The 21392-nt window shown below is 40.0% G+C and overlaps 1 protein-coding gene across 6 annotated transcripts in view; it reads right to left on the minus strand.

Annotated features, from left to right (window-relative positions):
* The window catches only part of mdm4 (MDM4 regulator of p53), a 37291-nt gene that overhangs the window by 7545 nt on the left and 8354 nt on the right, over positions 1 to 21392 (minus strand). For 3 of the 6 annotated variants that reach the window (XR_010968374.1, XM_068007564.1, XM_068007566.1), the window contains 7 exons: positions 15127 to 15225; positions 13992 to 14066; positions 9464 to 9597; positions 6457 to 6506; positions 2904 to 2971; positions 1540 to 1636; positions 66 to 232 (listed from right to left, as the gene is read on the minus strand). Coding sequence is in view for 3 of the 6 variants with exons in the window: in XM_068007564.1 (XP_067863665.1) it covers positions 66 to 232; positions 1540 to 1636; positions 2904 to 2971; positions 6457 to 6506; positions 9464 to 9597; positions 13992 to 14066; positions 15127 to 15204 (669 nt within the window). In the remaining 3 variants the exon portion in view is untranslated. The other 3 variants (XR_010968376.1, XR_010968375.1, XM_068007567.1) reach the window with 3 other exon arrangements.

The following is a 21392-nucleotide window of genomic DNA, read 5'->3' on the forward strand; positions in this document are numbered from 1 at the left end:
GGATAAACAGTATTTAAAAAGGGTGAATAATAGTTTGAAAATAATTAAGATAGAGATCACTTCACCTGGTTGCTGTGAATATCAGTTGATCCACTCTTCCTACTTCCATAATTACTACGCAAGCCTTTTATAAACCACCATGGCAGTCCAGCAGCATCCCAGAGATTAGAAACACTATCTGTTCTGCATTTTTTGGCTTCATATTCAGATTGATCATCTGTCACAGACTCATCTATAAAATTAAGCACATTCATTTTTTTTCCAAAACTATGCTCATTCACTTTAACCATTTTCCAATTTTGAGAGACATCTCCTCATGTTCAGTACTAAAAATAGATATCAGAATGCAAAAAACAGGAGATCCAGAAATAGATTTTATAAGGAGATTTTTTAAGTGGCAAGAACGATCCAGCTCCTAGTTGGCATAGGTCCACAGCAGTCCCCAACTAACAATCTCACTCAGATAGGTGCGGAAAATGGGGACAGGTGGTCATATTGGTGCAGTAGGGGGGTGTTCTTCCGAGGTTCAGGCCGAGATATATTTTTGGGACACAGTGGTAAGATCATCACTCAATTTCTGGCTGTGCTACATCTGACCTAGGTGTGCTTGATGCTAACGCTGGGTCCCTGCTAAAGGAAGAGTTCCATTCCTCAACAGTAACATCCCTCATCATGATGAGCACAAAAAAAATTAAAATATTTATAATAAAAAGGGAGAATGTTTAAGTGGGATAAAGCTTGAGTAGGTTACAGGGAGTCAAGCAAAACTGATGGAATGAAGTGATTCCAGATAATATACGGCTATGGTTGCTTAACCAGGAATGCAAGACCCTGAGGCACATAGGCTAACTAGCTGATCATTTTGGGACCTTAAGTGTTGGGGCCCCAGTGACTGGGTGGTCAAATTTCAACCAAGGAGTAACTGGTCAAAGAAACAGATATAAAAAGATACTGTTTACTGATTTTAACAAAAAGACAGATCTAGAAAGGAAATAACTGGTGGTATTCACAACTAGCACATCCTACAGCAGTTAGACTTCTAGCCAGAACTTTATTACAGAAATGATAGGACATGTTTTCTGGGGGTCAGGGGGAGAAATCATACTTCAATATTACACACATTCTTGCCTTTGAATCAAGAGATTGTGGGTTCAAGCCTCATGCCAGGACTTGAACATACATAATCTAGGCTGACACTTCAGTGCAATACCAAGTGGGTCTACGTTGTTGAAGGTGCAGTTCTTCAGACGAGATGCCTGCTCTAATGATTCAGGCTAAAAATTCCATAGCACATTTGAAGAGCAGGCAGATCTCCTGGCATCCTGACCAACATTCGGCACTGAAGCACCACCAAAAACAGATTAAATGGTTATTTGGCTCATTGCTATTGGTAGGACCTTCCCCGATACAAAATGTCTGCCGCTTTTGCACTTCAAAAGTAGTTCATTGTATTTGAAATGTTTGAGGGGTGAAATAGGCACCATATAAAAACAAGAGTTTCTTTAAGCCTCAAGCTGGCATAAATAAATTGGCACTAACCTGATTCAGAGTTCTTCCTTTTCAAGTGTGAGGTAGCTGAAATTGGTATGTTCCAGGCAGTTGTTTCTCCTTCACTAAGTTCCCCTGATGCAGGGCACTGTGTGGGGAAGACAGAATAAGGAGCAAATGTTTATATGATTATCCTTTGATTGTGAATAGGATGTAGCAGTTCCACTCAGTCACCATCTTTTGTGTCTTTAAAAAGGCAGAACCCAGGCTGGATGTCCTCAAACCCCTTGGAAACAGAGGATTTAAAGTAACTTAGAAATTCAGATTCTGAAGTCAAAGTTACATCAATTATGTAGGTGTGCGATAAATTGCTTTTCTCTACCAGTATTTGTAAAGTCAAATTATACTGTACCGTTTTACTACATTAAAGATGCTACATAAATGCAAGTTGTTGTAGTCATGTCAAAATGATCGGGGGGAGGGGGAGGGAGGGAGAGAGAGAAAAGAAAAAAGAGAAAGCCAGTGATATAAATAAGGAAATAAAAATGAGTAGCCACAATTATTATTAATGTTCAAAAAGCTTGCCTGAACAGATTGTTTTTCACATGAATCTACACTTTCTATAAACATATTTATATAGTTTTCATTTTCTAATTTTTCAGCTTTTAGTTTGCACTGCCACAGATAGAGACTCAAACATTGCAACACAACACACACAGCCAAGCTGATGTTTTAAGAAACTGGCCACTGCTTACAAGAGTACAATTAATTGTAAAATAAAAAAAGGTAAAAATAGCTAACAATGTAATGGCCACCATTCCTTATATTACATGGAACAAACTCTCCAGGCGTACTAGGACAGTTGGAGCATACAAAAACAATGAATTACACTCTGGCTATTATATATCCAAACTCCATATAAAATGTCCCAATTTACTTTTCTTCTAAATATCTGATATCTGTTTTTCTTTATATGAATGATCTCAAATTACTGCACTGGACAAGAACAGAAACTAATTGTGCATCTTGTGTTGTAAAATAATACAACAGAAGATATACAACAAAGTCTAGTAAATGAAACAGGAATTGCATTCAACATAGCAAGAGCCTCCATATTTACAATCAAAGCCCCTCCCCCACAAACTACCAAATGAAGAGTTTAGGAAACAAAATGGTACTTTTAAAATTACATTTTTAGGTGTGCAAGGAGCCTGTGCATTTCTGCCATCTTCCACAAATTGAGTCAAGTGAACAGAGAAAGAGATGCTACATCCTTCAACAAACAGAGAAGAGAACTCTGGAAAAACAGAGAAGGAGACTCTGTCCTACCCGTCTGAGCTCAGGCGAGAGCACCCTCAGACAGGAAGTACAGAGACGGGGCCACTCTGTACAAAACAAATCACGCAGTAGTTTACCTTCGGATGTTCTTCCCTCATAGGCAGGCATTTCGTATCCTTTACAAGTGTGCGAGTCTGTGCAGCATCTGCATTGCAGGTAAAACAAAAAAGAAACCTTCCCCAATATTAACCACTCTCAACAATCATTTGGAATTCATTGCGCATTACCACTCAACCTCAGTCACTGATTTACCATGAGGAAGGAGGCTTAGATTCACTTAATAGTATTCTTCTTTCACTCCAATGCTCAGTCACATACCTTCCTCCCTAGCAGAAGAGATCAAAGTGCAGATCTACAGTTAATGCATGGGTTAAAGAGGATTTCTTTTTAGTATAAATATACCTTTGAGTGGAGGGAAGAAAAATTTTAGAAAATGTATTTTACATTTTATACTTGTTATAGTTGAAGCTTTATAGGAAAAGCTTTTTGTATCTGAATAATCCTGAATTTCTCTAGTGTAAGGTTTTTTTTCATCACTTTAGATATTTGCAACTACTGCTCTAATTCCAACTACAAGCTCAATTTTTCATCATGCTAAAACTTAATTTTGAATTCCTAAATTTTACACATTATTCTACATATCCAATTGATTAATGTTCTGTATCTGCATATCTGATCTACTGCATATTCATGTATTAATCACAATGCACCTAAAATTATTTGAAAACAAATGTACTCTTTTTATTGCTGCAACACATCTTTGAGGTGCTTTGTACATACACTTCAATGCATTACAAGGTTGCAATTACACATCTATTGGTAGAAAAAGTAGACATGCTGCCATGGAACAGTATTCGGTATAACTTGTCCCATATATCAATGTCCAGTTGCAAACCAATGGTCATAATTCATTTATACTTCTGTACCATGGAGCACTGGCATCCACTAGGTCTTGTTGTTCAGAAGGTGTGAATGTGGCATGAAAGGAGTGTCCTGCATGTTAAGCCATCAGATAGGTATCTATTTTAATTCCTTAACTGTGCCTAGAGTCACTTTCCCACCAGAATATTCTGCACTATTACTAAAAACTTGCCTTTGGGATAACAGATGAGAATTTGTAAATATATGTATGTAAATTGAAAAGGGGGGGAATTCAGTAACAAGCCACTTATCACATACCCTAAACCAGGAGGTTGGAGTTCATATTTGGGCACTGACTGACATACCAACTCACCTGCCCCCACTGGGGGGAGCTTCATCAGTTCTTGGCCAGACTGCCAGATGGAGCACTTTGCAGTGGAGTGCTCACTCTCGAGTGGAGAGGGTCAACTGGCAGGACCAATTGCACCCTGCAGAAATGCAGCTTCTGTCAGCTGATCATGGAGCAAAACTGAAAGCAGTCACTGAAGTCTGCAGCCAGAAATATGCTGGCTGGAGAAGGAAGCACAGCGGCAGCAGGGACCTATAAGGGCAATAAAAACAGGCAAGGGGGGGGGGGTGGAAATGCAGATATAAATAATATTGCATTTATTATTTTGGTTATCTTAAAAATGCTCACACTTTAAAAATACCAAGCCAAGGAATGCTTACATTGTATAAATTTCAATTTTCATTGGTTTGAAACACAGTATGTATAAGTCAACTACAACTTTACTTACTACCACCCCCCATGAAGAACAACAGGTGCCTTCCTGCATTGGGGAAGATGGGGCAATCTGCATTATGGTTGCCATTAATATAGTTCTATGATTGAATTATCAAAACAGGGAAAACTGGTCTATTTTCCATCCTTCTTGGTTGAGTAATTTGCCCTCAAACGGTTCTGCAATGACTCACCCAATAACCGATGAACTGTACAAAACCAAGGATAAGAAGCTGGAGTGGTAGACCTTTTAATTGGAAGTAAACCACTATGGACTGGTAATTCAGGTGATGTCTAGTGATTAGATTACATATGAGCAGATAGGGTTGAGCAGCAGTTATTTTGATATAGTTTAACCAATTCAAGAACCGAAATTCAAATCAACGCAATGAAATCAGGCAGGTTCCACAATAGGCATTTTCAATCTCCACCCAATCTCTCTCCAGGCCACACACCATTCCTTTACCAAACAAATGATAGGTCCATGGGTTCTCTGGCAATGGCACTCTACTTGGCTGCTAGATGTGCAAATGCAGATTAACTGGACTCCCCATTAATAGCCTGGCCAAGACTGGGTACAGATCCATTTATTAGCACAATCTAGCACAGCGTACAGCATATTCATCCAACTTAATTTAATTATTCCCTGGTGAGAAACCATGTCTCATTCCATTCATCATTAGTTTATGGCATTCAAGCACACAAACCCTCTTACAAATTAAATATATTGGGCCAGAATTTGCTGGAGCAGGGCATCTCACAGTGTGCCCAGTTAGTTAGACTTTTTCCTGTACCCTTCAACTCAATTTTGTTTGCCCTGTAAGTTGCTGGAAGTGCAAGCTAATAATGGCACAGCAAGGGCAACGGGCCATATGGAACCTTGGTGAACAACAGGGCCAACAGTACCAACTTAACCAATGACATTTAAAGATTGAGAAATACAGAAGAGGAAGGTGAATTAGAGTGGGTGAATTCAATGTCAAATCAGGTACAGAGAGAGGGAGAAGGAAAGAAAGTTTGGATTGAGAAAGAAAAGAGACAAAAGAAGAAAAAAATTAAAATTGACATTTTTAAAATCTCCAACAATTCATCACCTGAAGGACTGAAACTTCATCATTTAAATTATTCACTTTCTGGGCCAGAAGTGGGTTGATTGGCAGTCAGTAATTATCATTCGTTAAAAGGGTACTTACGCTATTAATTACTAGACTTTACTTTCTGTGGTGGTTTAATGGGCAAGTGCACGTGAAACTTACAGGGAAGCTAAGGACAAGATGCTGTTTTCCCGAAGCTAAGGGCAGAGTGGAACAAATTGGCCAGCAACTTGGAGATTCGCAATTCACGGGTTATCTCTTCCTCACCACAAGTTGCTAGCCGATTTGCACATTAACAACAGCGTGAGTTGTTCACGCGCCGTTTTATTTAAGCAAATTCCGGCCCAAACAGACTGAAGTTTAAGGCCATGCTTTTAAAAACTCAACACAAACCAAAATAACACGACAGACAAAAACCCATGTCCACATTTCATATTTATGAAATCTTCCACAAGCCAGAAAAAAAAACGTGGTTGGAGACTTTACAACTCATGTCCTTTAAAAATCTTTTATTCCTCCTTCTCTCCCTTGGACATGAATTTAGATTTGAGGTTAGGATCAGATCAGCCATGATCTTATTGAATGGCGGAGCAGGCTCGAGGGGCCGATTGGCCTACTCCTGCTCCTATTTCTTATGTTCTTATGTTCTTTCAACTGCTAACAGTTCTGAGACTGCAAGACAACATTAATTTGGAGTACTCTTAATCACTACATTAAATGGATTATATGTAACCAGGTTATTCTTACCAATACCTACAGGGGTTACCCTTCCCCACATTTCTGCACTACTTTTTTCCCCATCTGTCCATTAGTTTACTCCCTCATTTTGCAGCAATACAGTTCAAACAAATGCATGAGTATGCTTCGCTACAGGAATAACAATAATATACGCACCTTGAAAGTTAGCAGCTATCAGGTTCCTCGAAAGCATTTCGTACAATTGGCTGCAAGAAAATAAGTCTACGGTTAAATGCAGCAAAACTTAATGCATTGCTTGCCGAATGAATTAGTGTTAAGAGAATGTAGCTCCTTCCTGGATAAGCCTCCATAATGTAACGGCAGTCCCTGGGCATTCATTTTCAAAACAAAATACAGGGTAAAAGGGTTATTGTAGCTGGTAAAGAACCAGGAGTTCGGCAATTCAGTGCTGACTCAAAAATGAGACATAACTTGTCTTGGGCCATTTCTTTGCTTGACACCTTCTCCCTGTACAGCAGCTTGTTTGAGCTCGATGTACAGGATCACATCACGAATCAATATCCTTACAGCAGAGAAAGTTAAGAGGAGGTTTGATAGAGGTGTTCAAAATAATGAAGGGTTTTGATAGAGGAAATGAGAAACTGTTTCCAGTGGCAGAAGGGTCGGTATCTACACGACATAGATTTACAAGAACCAGAAGTGACAAGAGGAAGCATTTTTTTTTAAACACACTGAGTTGTTATGATCTGGAATGCACTGCCTGAAAGGGTGGTGGAAGCAGATTCAATAGTAACTGTCACAAAAGGGAACTGGATAAATACTTGAAGGGAAAAAACTTACATTGCTATGGGGAAAGAGCAGGGCTCTACCAAAGAACCGGCACAGGCACTTATTATACTGCAACACACTCTATTGGGATTTTTTTTAAAAATTCGTTCATGGGATGTGGGCGTCGCTGGCAAGGCTGGCATTTATTGCCCATCCCTAATTGCCCTTGAGAAGGTGGTGGTGAGCCACCTTCTTGAACCATTGTAGTCCGTGTGGTGAAGGTTCTCCCACAGTGCTGTGAGGAAGGGAGTGCCAGGATTTTGACCCAGCCACGATGAAGGAACGGCGATATATTTCCAAGTCGGGATGGTGTGTGACTTGGAGGGGAACGTGCAGGTGGTGTTGTTCCCATGTGCCTGCTGCTCTTGTCCTTCTAGGTGGTAGAGGTCGCGGGTTTGGGAGGAGCTGTCGAAGAAGCCTTGGCGAGTTGCTGCAGTGCATCCTGTGGATGGTACACACTGCAGCCACTGTGCGCCGGTGGTGAAGGGAGTGAATGCTTAGGGTGGTGGATGGGGCGCCAATCAGGCTCCTAATGAGTTGTGCTGTCCAATTCAATCTTGTATAATATTTTAAAATAGAAACATTCAAAAGTACAAACATGAACATGTACTAATGTATATATTTCACCCTAAACAAAAAAATTAAATTTACCTAATGCTATCTTGACTTAAATTCACAACAGAACCAGGCCTCTCAGGCAAATCAAGACCAACAAAACTTATCCCACAGAAAATCTGTGTGCAAATGTCAGTCAAGACTGAGAATTTAAATCCAGTCTCAAACCCAGTTCAGAATGGCAACTGGAAGTTGGCGTTGACCTATAAACTGCATAAATTTGACCTCTAGCCAATTAAAAATTTTAATTCTTTCAAAATCAATCATAAAATAAAAATTCTGGGTCAGGTTTCACAATGATAATTCAGAGTACACATAATATAAAACCATCACATCAACCTTTCAAGCAACTTTTTTCCCCAAAGAACACATTTCTTACGCTTAGAAGCATGTATTTAAAAGCATGTGATCAGATACATTTAGCTAATCAGCTACTTAAAAGGCATTTGATATACTTCAATGAGTTCCGACCCTTTACGAACTAAAGTGATCGATCACATCAGTGCCATATTAAAACAGAGTTTAAAATGTTAATAAAAGTCCTTTGGAGGAGGCAGAGGAGCACAGAAACGAAGCAGTCTATATTAAACTACAGACGTACTGGCTTTTAAAATGCAGAATGGAAAAATTAACTTGCATTTATGTAACACCTTTAATGCAGGAAAGGGTCCCACGGCACTTCACAGGAGTGTAATAAAACAATTGACACCAGCAAGAGTACCAAAAAAATGGAAAATCCCATGAAATAAAAATGGAATTTCACTTCTTCAGTCATAAATCAGTGGCCCTGTCAAAGACCTCATTCGATGTCTGAAATTTCCCATATTAATCGCTTTGCACGGTCACATGGATGCATCTATTTCTATTATGCTAGTCCACAGAGCCATTAAAACACAAACATGCAGCAAAATGTATTAATAACACAAATTATGTCATAATATACTATGCTTAAATGAAACACATTTGCACTTCTAGTCAATCTCCCGTGAACAATGCCTACAGGAATCAAGGCCAAGTGTTGTCTTTGGTGAAGCAAGGTCAGAAGGTAGACGGATAGAATTCAGTCCCCATTTTAAACTCATACATTCTGTCCTTATTTTTATATTTTTATTATAAATTCCAATGTCCACATTTATGATGGAAACTGATTCAGTAAATTTGCCAGGCTGTAATCAGATCCTCCCGCAAGTGGCGGCCCTGCAGCACATCTATTGGCAGAAAGGTGTCATTACATTGTGACAAGTTTACATAGGCAGCTCCCATTATACAAACTCTATTCCTGCAAAGACTATTCCCTTCTCCCAGTTGCTCCGTCGCATCTGTTCTGACGATGCTGTCTTCCAAACCAGTGCTTCCAATATGTCTTCCTTTTTCCTCAACCGAGGATTCACCTCCACTGTAGTTGACAGGGCCCTCAACAGTGTCCATCCTGTTTCCCGCAATTCTGCCCTCGCCCCTTTCCCCCAGAACTATGATAGGGTCCCCGTTGTCCTCACCATTCAACCCAGCAGCCTCCACATTCAATGAATCATCCTCTGCCACCTCCAGTGCGATGCCACTACCAAACAAATCTTCCCCCTCCCCTCCCAGCATTCCGAAGGGGCCGTTCCCTCCACGACTACAGAAGAGTTTATTTTAATAGCCAGGCTGAAATGCATCCTATTAGGGACACCAAATTGCCCTGGATCCCCCTTCAAAATAGTCCAGCTGCTTTCCAGAGAACGACAATAAAAATGTATTAAAGGCCAGAGATCTTTACCTTGGATCTTTAACAGAGAAGCTCTGGACTCCGAATACTTTACCAAGTGCATCATTTTCACAATGTACAATATGTTGCTGCTGTTGGTCGTAGAGTTGCTTTAACATTATGTACTGACCAAGGTAATGCATTACCTGCAAAAGAAAACACCACAAATCAGAAAAGGTACCAGAAGCCCTACTTCTGCCAGCAGCAGCCGCCTCCAACAAAAAGTCAAACACACTGACGCTCTATCTGGGCACACTGACACTCTGTCTGGGTACATGCAGCAAGGAATTCACACCTTCAGGAGAGTTAAAAAGCAGCAGAAAGAAGAAAAACAAAACCAGGAAGTTCTTGATCCCAGCTCTATTAATCCCCTCTACAAGCAATCACTGGGATATGTGTGACAGTATCCTCAACTTATTGGAGTTTCAGTATTCTTCTTTCCTTGCAGGGCAGTACCTGGTTTCTGCTCCATGATTGTTAACCAAGATTAATAACTGAATAAATAAAAGGCAAAAAATTGCAAAAGCATCAAGTCTGAGGTAAGTACTCTGTTCTGACAAAAGGTCTCCATCCCATTCCAAAAGAAGCTCAGAGCAAGCTCCATGAACAGCACCATATCTTTCTCCTGGGCACTCTACAGCCCTTTACCCGTAATGTTGACATTAAATAATTTCATTCCATTTTCTTTCCAACAGGGTATACTGGCAAAGTGGGATGGGTATGCCAGCATATGGGTAAGAGAAAATGAGTTACTTAGGGTGGAGACCTTCATTATTGGCAGGAGAGTCTGTGCCTGTGATGTTGGCCTGTCTTTCTTCTCTTTACGGGGCTGATGGACCGTAACCAATTTTGCCAGCGTGTCCCTATTAATTTCAGACCCACCTCCTGCTTCCTCGATCCCATTAGAGACTCTTGATCACCCAACTTCCTTTCTTAGTCCCCATGCTAATTTATATTGTAAATGCTTCATTCTCCTTGTGCATGGTCCCTCCCTTTCAAAACCGCCGCCATGACCCCTCAAAAAAAAAACATGCTCGACTCTCCTTGCAAACTACTGCCCTTTTCTCTCCAAAGTCCTTGAATATGTTGTCACCTCCCATATCTTTGCACATCTCTCCTGCAACTCCCTGGTTGAATGCCTCCAATCAGGTTCCTTCCTCTCCCACAGCACCAAAACAACTCTTAACCAAGTCACGAACGACATTCTGTGACTGTGACCATGGTCCTCATCCTCCTCAACCCCTCTGCAGCTTTTGACAATCAACCACATCATACTCCCAAAACACCTCATCTCCACTATCCACCTTGGTTGGATTGCCGTCACTTGACTCCACATTATCTAACCAATTATAGCCAAAGCATCTGTAGCAATAGCTTCTTCTCCCACCTCTGCATTAGCACTTCTAGAGTCCCCCAAGGATTTATTAATCCATTGCATATCAATCTTCGCACTTCACTTCAAAACAAAATCTAAGAAATTGAATGGCCAGACACCAAAAAACACAGATTAGTGATACAAGACAAATGTACCAAATATCAGTCAGGAAGTGTCAAAAAGCCCGTGTCTAACTAATAATGTCCTCAGGGAACAATGTTCATTACATCAGAGCACGATCATCCCCAATTTATATTGCAATAACTCTCCATGTAGACTTATGAGGCCAATTTGAGTGACAAAGGCCAGGCATCATAATGCAATTTCAAACTGTCTCACCGTGCTGCAATTGACATGGAGTCCATTTTATGCATGTGTGCTTGTGTCATGACACTATTTTGCATCATTATAGAAGCACACAAACACATTTAATTGATTATGTGCCTTTAAGTGCTCAGATCAGGAGGCATCAGATCTGATGCCATCCAAATGCCATCTTCATATTTGCACGTGCTGCTGATGGTTGAACACTGTCTGCTGTCAACAGCACTCACCTTAGGTAAAAGTGTCTAAATATTCAAATCTTCAGGCAACTGATTTGGGCTGTTCATTACTACAATGCTGCAGTACCAGGTTTATGACACTAGAGGTACTCAGCAAGCAATCTAAATAGTAAAACTTTGAGTGTCGAGAAACAGACACTGCAGTATTTCATTAATTTCTTTAATATTTGCATTATTTATTCAAGCATTGGTTTGGAACTATTTTGATTTAGTCCCTATAACTACCTAAATCAATGCAAGAAAAATAGTATAATTTAATCATTTGGCAATAGCCAAATAGAAGATATATTTATTTCATGTGTTATCTTGCATCACAAAACTCCCAAGAAAAGCAGGTGAGTTGCAAATCTTTTACAGGTGGAATAAGTAACCCCGTGAGCAGTATTCTATTTATATGAAGTACATTTGTGATTTGTGTGATGCAGTTAAAAATGATTTTGGTCTACTTGATCTGTTTGGCTGCAAATTTTGTAATATGTAACTGCACTAATTTTTTCTTGCATACATTTGGTAACACAACAGGGGACAGCAAGTAACAACTACAACAAGAAAAGATACAACAGGAATTTGATTGCTGGCTGTTGAAAATACAGAAAGACTTGGCAGGACAATGGACAAATCAGCACTAACATTTGCCCCATCAAGCCTGGCTCAATAGGTGATGGTTGGCTCTGCACTTGTGTTTCTGCATACAAAGGAACAGTTCCAAGCAACAGTACTGTGTAGGAGTTTCATAGGTAGGAGAAACAATGTAGGAGACTTCACAGACTGATATTCTGTTGAAATCTTTTGGATTAACACAGACTGCAGAGGTATATCCAGGCCCCTTTAGTGTTCTACAAAGGCAGAAACTGCAATGGAAATTCCACCATATCACAAAAGTTCTCTCCTACTGGAAAATGTTGCCGTTGCTGTTTTTTTCTCAATTTTTTTTGTCGTTCTGGGTGTTGGGGATGGCACTTGCATGATGTTCAGCTCCTGCTCAGGGCATTTGCCGACTATACTTGCAATCAGTACAATTAGCAAACATACTGATCAGGAGCCAGAGCCAATGGAGTCCTTTTAAAAAAGAGGAATAGAAACAAAATAAGATGTCACAGCAGCTTGGTCATACCTCATGTGAAGTGACTAGAACACTAGGAGGCATTTTTTTTTAAAAAGGCAATGGAGTGATTAATAGGTGAAACCATAACATGTATCTATTTGGAAAGCTTAACAACTGGGACATTTCACTCTAGTGCCCTAGAAATTACCGGCAATATCTAGACAATGTCAATACACCTCTTGAATGTGTTCGGAATGTTCATAATACTACACTAAATTTATAATAATCCACATTGCAAGTTTACAGAATACTAGCAGACTCTCCGGTTACATTGTTCACTGAGTTGGAGGAAGAATGTTAAGACCTTGGAGAGGGTGCGAGGAGATTTACTAGAATGGTACCAGGGATAAGGACTTCAGATACGTGGAGAGAATAGACATGCTAGGGTTGTTCTCCTTAGAGCAGAGAAGGTTAAGGGGAGATTTAATAGAGGTGTTCAGAATTATGAAGAATTTTGATAGAGTAGATAGGGAGAAACTGTTTTCACTAGCAGGAGGGTTGGTAACCAGAGGACACAGATTTATACTAACTGGCAAAAGAACCAGAGGGTAGGTGAGGAGAATTTTTTTTTTATAAACACAGCGAGTTGTTATGATCTGGAATGCACTGCCTGAAAGGATGGTGGAAGCAGATTCAGTAACTTTCAAAAGGGAATTGGATATATACTTGAAATGGAAAAATTTTGCAGGGCTATCAGAAAAGAACAGGAGAGTGGGACTAATTGGATAGCTCTTTCAAACAGCTGGCACAGGAACGATGACCTGAATGGCCTCCTTCTGTGTTGTATGATTCTCAGAGTAGGATCCATCAACTCATTTTCGGCAGTGGTCAGATGTTGGATACTCAATTTTATAGTTTTCTGAACCAATGTCATGCACCAGGTGGTCCTCAAGTTCTTGATACCCAAGTAACTCACTGGCACTGCACATGGAAAATGGAAATTGGCAGCTAATTATTTTATTTGCTGGTTTGAATTTTGTAGGACTGGAGGTTTCAAAAAGGACTGTTCCAACTCTTACTTGATTGGAGTGTAAATCAGAATACCAAGATGCAAATTAATGGAAACATTGGCTCCCAAACCTCCTCGCTATATACTATGCAGCCCTTGAAAACAGAAAGCTTGGACACCTCTGCCCTAGGGTATCCAGATAAGAGTCTGTATCTTCTACATACCCCTGGTACCCTCTACACAGAATCTATATTCCCTTGCCTTGGAATTTTAAAGGCCCCTCGGTATATCTACATCAGGTCAAATGTAGTTGCCACAGATAGGTCTGATACCCACTGGACCAGGGTTGCTGGAACATGCACTAGGCTATGGAAAATTTCTTCCAGAAACTAACTTAACCAAATGAGATCTCCCTATGTTTTTTTTTAAATTAATCAATCCACAATTCCTAATCAGCATTCAAAAAGTCACACCCAACTGCAATTTACGTGTGTGTTCTTTGAAGGGAGAAGCTTTATTTGTATTGAAAAAATCTTCCATTGCTTTACCTCCTTCAATGTGAAGGTTTCTCCAGATGCACCTGCTTCATGTAGAACATTCAGCAGAGGTGGCTTTGGCCTTATCTAAAGAGGAAAACAAAACAGATGCACACAGCAATTTTAAAAGGTACATTGAAAATTTTAATTGACTGGTTACCCACACATGTATTTATTCTCCTTAGTCAGTAAAATAAAAATCACACCAGCAGATATTAGAAGCATCCATTTGGGCCTTTCTGGCAACCTGCACTTGCAATGCAAAGCACAATTAAAATCCAGATTCAAGTTTGTGAATAATTCAGATTAACAAACGTTTGAATCAAGAACAATATGTCCACTTTAAATAACTGATTCGGTGTGACTAAATGAGCTTCTGAAAGTCCAAGAGCAGCAACCAAATAACAGCTGTATTGTAGTTTGAAGCAGACAGCTTTTTGGAACTAGTGTACTCTCGCTGACCCTATAATAAAGGGATTTTTTAGATTCCACTACATTCCAATTCAGATATTTAACATTTTTGTACAAATAGTTAAGATTTTACACACCAATTTACCAGTGTAACAAGTTCAGGTGAAATTCACTCCAGTGGAATACAATGTTCCCCACACCAAAAAAGTAAAACCATTTTACAAGATCAACCCTTTAAAATTAAGAGTCACTTTTTGCAGTAACTGCCAGTGTGATTCTGTATATCGATCACCAATGACAACAGTGAACAGCTGCTTCAGAGTTATATACAAGGAGATTTTAAAGTATTTGAAACTTTTGAATGTTGTCATTTAACAGTGCAGTTTCTTCAGAGGGAACTAAAATTACAATTTTGGATCTACAATTAAAAAAAACTGGTACATTAGAACAATGAGGGAACAGTGGGGAAATAGCAAATGCCAGTAAATTGAGATCACTGTAAAGGATTGCAACACATCAGGATTTAAAAACACACCCACACTACCAGATACCAGTATGACAATTTTCAAGATGACTTATCTGATAAGATGTGAAGCTTGGTGATATTAAACTGCTTTTAGTTAGAGATATCAGGTCACACACTGAACCCTGTTACAAATCACCCACTAGCACTGCACAAATACTTTTTTTAAAAAAAATGTTTATAGGCAAACTTGTAGTTTTGATCATACATTACCTGGCCAACTTTTTCTGCTGAGACACTGCATGGGTCATCAGATGATGTATATGGTTTAGATGTGGAAGCTGTTGTCATGTTTACAGGGAAACTTTGTGTCTGGGGGGGGCAATAGAAAGAGAATTTATAACACTGGCTATGAAGGAACATTTAATACAATTCGAGTGCTAGAGTACTGAAAGAGGACAACTGTAAGTTGTACAGGTGGCAAAAACCAGCTGCCTGCCAGATCCACAGTACTACCCTTTAATACATAATCCAATAGCATACATTTTGAATTACACAAAAAGTGTATAAAACCCTGGAACTATAACTTAAAATGACAAAATGGAATCGGTCCTGACTTACTTCAGCAAACTGAATAATTGCCACCATTGGCTTCCTGGAAAATTTCTCGTAACTCCTAATAACTTTCAGTATCCTGAGAATTTCACCCCAATTTTAAATTCCTTGTGCTTTTCCTAGCTAGCAGAAAGTGTACCTGCTCAGAGGTTTGGTTACACAACATATTCAGTTTTTCATTACTGTTTTTAAAGAGTATCTCTTATGCCAGGTATTCTTAAACAGCGTTAACCATGACAGAACATAAAAGGTAGATTAGTACCGGAAAATGTCTTTCAATGCTCAGTTTTTTAGGTACGTGTACATGACCAACACGTAACGGGTGGAGATAACCACATTTGGGCACATTTATATTGCAGGTAACTTTGTCGGTATGCATCTGGTTCTACCTTGCTCTCCAGCTTCCGCATGGCAATTAAATTTTGATGTTGAAAAGAGAGTCAAACGAGAAAAGGTTCCCAGCTAGTCACTGCCGACATTCAATTCATGCAACTTCACATTGGAAATGTGCCATGTAAACCGTGCCCACTTGGGGTCGAAAATCTTTTGTATCAATGCAAAATCTGTAATGTGGCTGGCCTGTTAGACTCTAACTGTACTGTGCTTTTAACTCCCATCTAAGGGCCAAAGTCAGACGAAAATTAAAATATAATCACAGACAAGTCGAAAAGATAGAATAGCCACAAAAAATTAAAAGCTTTGCTGATATTTAAAGAAGGTGGAGAAAAATATTTTTAAATTAGCATGGCACACTTAAGTCAGATTTTCTGGAACTGGACATATTCTGTCCTCCACCAAAACCTTTTTAATTTAATTTAATACTTACATTGTTGTACAACAGAAAAGTCTTTGCTCTCTCTCCCCAACTATTCACTAAAATTACCAGTTAGATAACTCAGCAACTGCTGGCATGTTTGAACATGTAACTACGAACTGGAGTCTCACTCATCCTGTTGACAATTGTAAACAATTTTACAACACCAAGTTATAGTCCAGCAATTTTATTTTAAATTCACAAGCTTTCGGAGGCTTCCTCCTTCGTCAGGTAAATGTTCAGGAGCTCCTTGAAGCCTACGCATTTATACATCACAGAACAATACATGGTGTTTACAGACTGCCCCTGCAACTGCCCGTTGCCAAGGCAATCACCGTGTTCAGACAGAGAGGTGTCACCTGCAGAACCCCCGAATACACATTCAACAAAAAAACAAACAGGAAAAAAAACCACAGAGAGAGGCAGAAACATCCGGAAGGCAGAGAAAGCCAGCAAATGACCCATTATATTAAAAACAGATAACATTTGTTCGCTGGTGGGGTAACGTGTAGCGTGACATGAACCCAAGATCCCGGTTGAGGCCGTCCTCATGGGTGCGGAACTTGGCTATCAATTTCTGCTCGACGATTTTGCGTTGTCGTGTGTCTCGAAGGCCGCCTTGGAGTACGCTTACCCGAAGGTCGGTGGATGAATGTCCATGACTGCTGAAGTGTTCCCCGACTGGGAGGGAACCCTCCTGTTTGGCGATTGTTGCGCGGTGTCCGTTCATCCGTTGTCGCAGCGTCTGCATGGTCTCGCCCAGAGCATGGTACATTGGCGAGACCATGCAGACGCTGCGACAACGGATGAACGGACACCGCGCAACAATCGCCAAACAGGAGGGTTCCCTCCCAGTCGGGGAACACTTCAGCAGTCATGGACATTCATCCACCGACCTTCGGGTAAGCGTACTCCAAGGCGGCCTTCGAGAGACACGACAACGCAAAATCGTCGAGCAGAAATTGATAGCCAAGTTCCGCACCCATGAGGACGGCCTCAACCGGGATCTTGGGTTCATGTCACGCTACACGTTACCCCACCAGCGAACAAATGTTATCTGTTTTTAATATAATGGGTCATTTGCTGGCTTTCTCTGCCTTCCGGATGTTTCTGCCTCTCTCTGTGTTTTTTTTTCCTGTTTGTTTTTTTGTTGAATGTGTATTCGGGGGTTCTGCAGGTGACACCTCTCTGTCTGAACACGGTGATTGCCTTGGCAACGGGCAGTTGCAGGGGCAGTCTGTAAACACCATGTATTGTTCTGTGATGTATAAATGCGTAGGCTTCAAGGAGCTCCTGAACATTTACCTGACGAAGGAGGAAGCCTCCGAAAGCTTGTGAATTTAAAATAAAATTGCTGGACTATAACTTGGTGTTGTAAAATTGTTTACAATTGTCAACCCCAGTCCATCACCGGCATCTCCACATCATCCTGTTGAGTCAGTCTTGCTGAGTCATCTGGAATAACTAGATAATAATTTTGATGGATACAGGACAGCCCAATATTCCCTGCCAAAAAAGTTACCAAAACCATCCTGAATGGTCACACCCAAGTAATTAACCTATTTTTCTCTTTCAACACTTCCAGGATTTCCTCTTTTGCACTGAACCACGTTTTTGGTTTTCCTTCATCGTTTTGGGCCATGCACATTCTACAGTGAACCTATTTCCAAGGCTCAAAAGACTGTTGTGAGCTGGCTTGATTCTTCAGGTAGAAAGACTTGCATTTATATAGCGCCTTTCAGGATGTCCCAAAGCACTTTACAGCCAATGAAGTACTTTTGAAGTGTAATCACTGTTCTAAAGTAGGAAACGTGGCAACCAATTTACACACAGCAAGCCCCCACAAATAGCGATCAAATAAATGACAAGATCTGTTTTAGGTGTTGGTTGAGGGATAAATGTTGGCCAGGACACTGGGAGAACTCCCCAGCTCCTCTTCGAATACTGCCGTGGGATCTAAGGAGGCAGACTGTGCCCTCTGAAAACCGGCACCTTCGACTGTGCAGCACTCTCAGTACCACGCAGTAGTGCCAGCCTAGATTATATGCTTATGTTTCTGGAGTGGAGGTTGAACCCACGATCTTCTGACTCAAATGAGAGAATGAGAGCCATGGCTGACACCTATGAAAGCATCAAAACAAAAATTGGGAATCTTACCAAAGGCACTAAGAAATGGTCAATGAAAGTGAACGTCAAAATCCGTAGAAGCCACATATCTATCTTTCCCCCACACTTTTAATTTACTCCTGGCTGTGTCCTGGAAGATACCTGAAAGTGGCCTAGTGACTATTCTTTATATAATTTTTCCTCCTTGCGCCTCCCTAATTACAAATCTGATCTCTGCTCATCTTTTAAACATGATGTGGAGATGCCGGTGATGGACTGGGGTTGACAATTGTAAACAATTTTAAAACACCAAGTTATAGTCCAACAATTTTATTTGAAATTCACAAGCTTTCGGAGGTGAAGGAAGGAGGAAGCCTCCGAAAGCTTGTGAATTTCAAATAAAATTGTTGGACTATAACTTGGTGTTGTAAAATTGTTTACAATCTTTTAAACAGCACTGGTGAGATCAGAAACTCTGATAATAAAAAGTAGCAACTGAATTTTTTTTTCTGTGTTAACCTCACTTTGACTCTGTAGACATGCTGAAGTTCCAGGAACTTTGCTTTCAGCCAAATTCAACCGCCTCACCAGAGCTTTGTTCGTTCACAGAACACCTGCTAGGCTGGCGTATTATGCAGTGATGATGCTTCTGAAGTGGGGCAGCAGCAAGCGTTGCACCTTAGTAAGAAAAAATGATCAAATCTGACTCTGTTTTGGATTGTGTCTCCTACTAATCAATGAAAGAGTAGAATTGATGCTGGTGATAAGAAGTTGCAGCCAGAAACCTTCATGAACCCTAGATGAAGAATGATGAATGGCAGTGTGATGAGGCAGAAGGAATTTACATCTATAGTGACTAGACATCAGCGTGTTCAATAGCATTTTTTGTTAAAATAACAGTGTAAAAGTCTATCACATTAGCGCACTGAGTAACCAAATTAGCTACTATTTCCAGTCTTTCACTCTATTTGGCATAACAGCCAATCTAACACAGCCATCAGCTAAAATGAGATACAAACGATTAATCATCTTCCACAAAAGCATTAATATATTCAAATATTTCTAATCTGTTAATGAAATATTCTAACTGTCTGCACAAAAAGGAAAAAAACTGCATAGAGTGGATAGGATGATTCTTCCATACCCAAAAGGTTCTTTACCTTCTCCAGTGAAAACAGTTCAGGAATTGGTAGGTTAATCCTTTGCCACATCAGCCCCATTTATACAGTGCAGTGAATTCACCAATCGTAGGCAATTAAACATGCTTAGTTTCCCCAAATTTGTAATTGTGGCTTTAACATTACTGCAGCCATGGGCGACAAAAGAGGTGAGAGATAACAAAACTTAAAGAAAGAGCATACAAAAGTGCAAAGAATAGTGTAGATCCAGGGGGCAGGGAGAGATAAAGAACAGCAAAGGAAGACAAAAAAAAGATAGTAAGAGCTTCAAAAAGGGAATACAAAAAAAACTTGCAAAGGATATCAAGATTAACACAAAGTTTTAACAATTATATTAGAAAAAAGGTAGTCAAGAGTAATGTGTGCCCTTTAAAAACAGATGTGGGTAATACTGCAAATGAAAGGAAATGGTCGACTTGTTAAATAATTACTTTGTGAAGAGGATAATGTACCTGACATTTCAGGGAAACTAATAATGAATCAAGGACTGAAACTCACTAAAGTTAACGTAAGCAAGAAAACAGTATTAGAAAAAATAATGACACTAAAGGCTGACAAATCCCCAGGACCTGATGGTTTCCACCCCAGGGTTTTAAAGGACGTAGGTGAGGAAATTGCAGATGCTTTAGCCATAATCTTTCAATGCGCTCTCGATTCAGGAATTGTCCCTTTAGATTGGAAAATTGTAAATCTAACTCCATCATTTAAGAAAGGTGAGAGAGAGGAACCAAGAAATTATTGGCCTGTTAGTCTAACATCTGTTGTGGGGAAGTTATTGGAATCGATAATTAAGGTCAGTGTGGCCAAGCACTTGGAGAAATTTGAGCGGATTAGAAAGCCAACATGGGCTTGTAAAAGATCATGTCAAACGAACCCAATTGAATTTTTTGAGAAAGTAACCAAAGTAGTAGACAAGAAAATTTCTATGGATGTATTTTATACGGACTTCCAGAAAGCATTTGATAAGATTCCACATAAGAGACTGAGAGCTAAAATTAAAGCTCATGGAATTGAAGCCAAATTATTGACCTGGTTAAGAGATTGGTTAGGCAGTAGAAGACAGAGTAGGGATAATGGGTACGTACTCAAATTGGAAGGAAGAGACAAGTAACGTCCCACAAGGATCTGTGCTGGGGCCTCAACTATTCACTATATTTGTAAATGATTTAGATAAGACAATATATCCAAGTTTGCCAATGACACAGATTGGTGGCATGGTAAGTAGTGTAGACGGGAGTATAAAATTACAAAGAGACTTTGACAGATTAAGTGAGTGGGCAAAACTGAGGCAGGTGGATTTGAATGCAGGCAAGCTTGAGGTCATCCATTTTGGACCAAAAAAGGCTAGACCCAAGTATTTTTTTTAAATGGTGAAAAGCTAGGAACAGTGGAGGTCCAAAGAGATTTAGGGGTCCATGTACACAGAATACTAAAATGTAGTGGCCAGGTACAAAAAATAATCAAAAAGGCTAATGGGATGTTAATACAGCTGGGATATAAAGGGAAGTTTTGCTACAGCTTTACAAAGCCCTAATTAGACCACATCTGAGTCCTGTGCATAGTTCTGGGCACCGCACCATAGAAAGGATATATTGGCCTTGGAAGGAGTGCAGCTAATTTACCAGAGTGTTAACAGGGCTCCAAGGGTTAAATTATGAGAGATTACATAAACTAGGCTTGTATTCCCTGGAATATAGAACATGTAGGGGGGGATATGATTGAGGTTTATAGAATTTTGAAAGGAATTGATAGGGTATATAGAGAGTAACCTTTTCTGCTGGTGGGGCAGTCGAGCCTTAAAATCAGAGCCAAGCCATTCAAGAGAG

The sequence above is a fragment of the Heptranchias perlo genome, chromosome 27 (genome assembly GCF_035084215.1).
Source record: "Heptranchias perlo isolate sHepPer1 chromosome 27, sHepPer1.hap1, whole genome shotgun sequence".
In the NCBI taxonomy this organism is placed as follows: Eukaryota; Metazoa; Chordata; class Chondrichthyes; order Hexanchiformes; family Hexanchidae; genus Heptranchias; species Heptranchias perlo.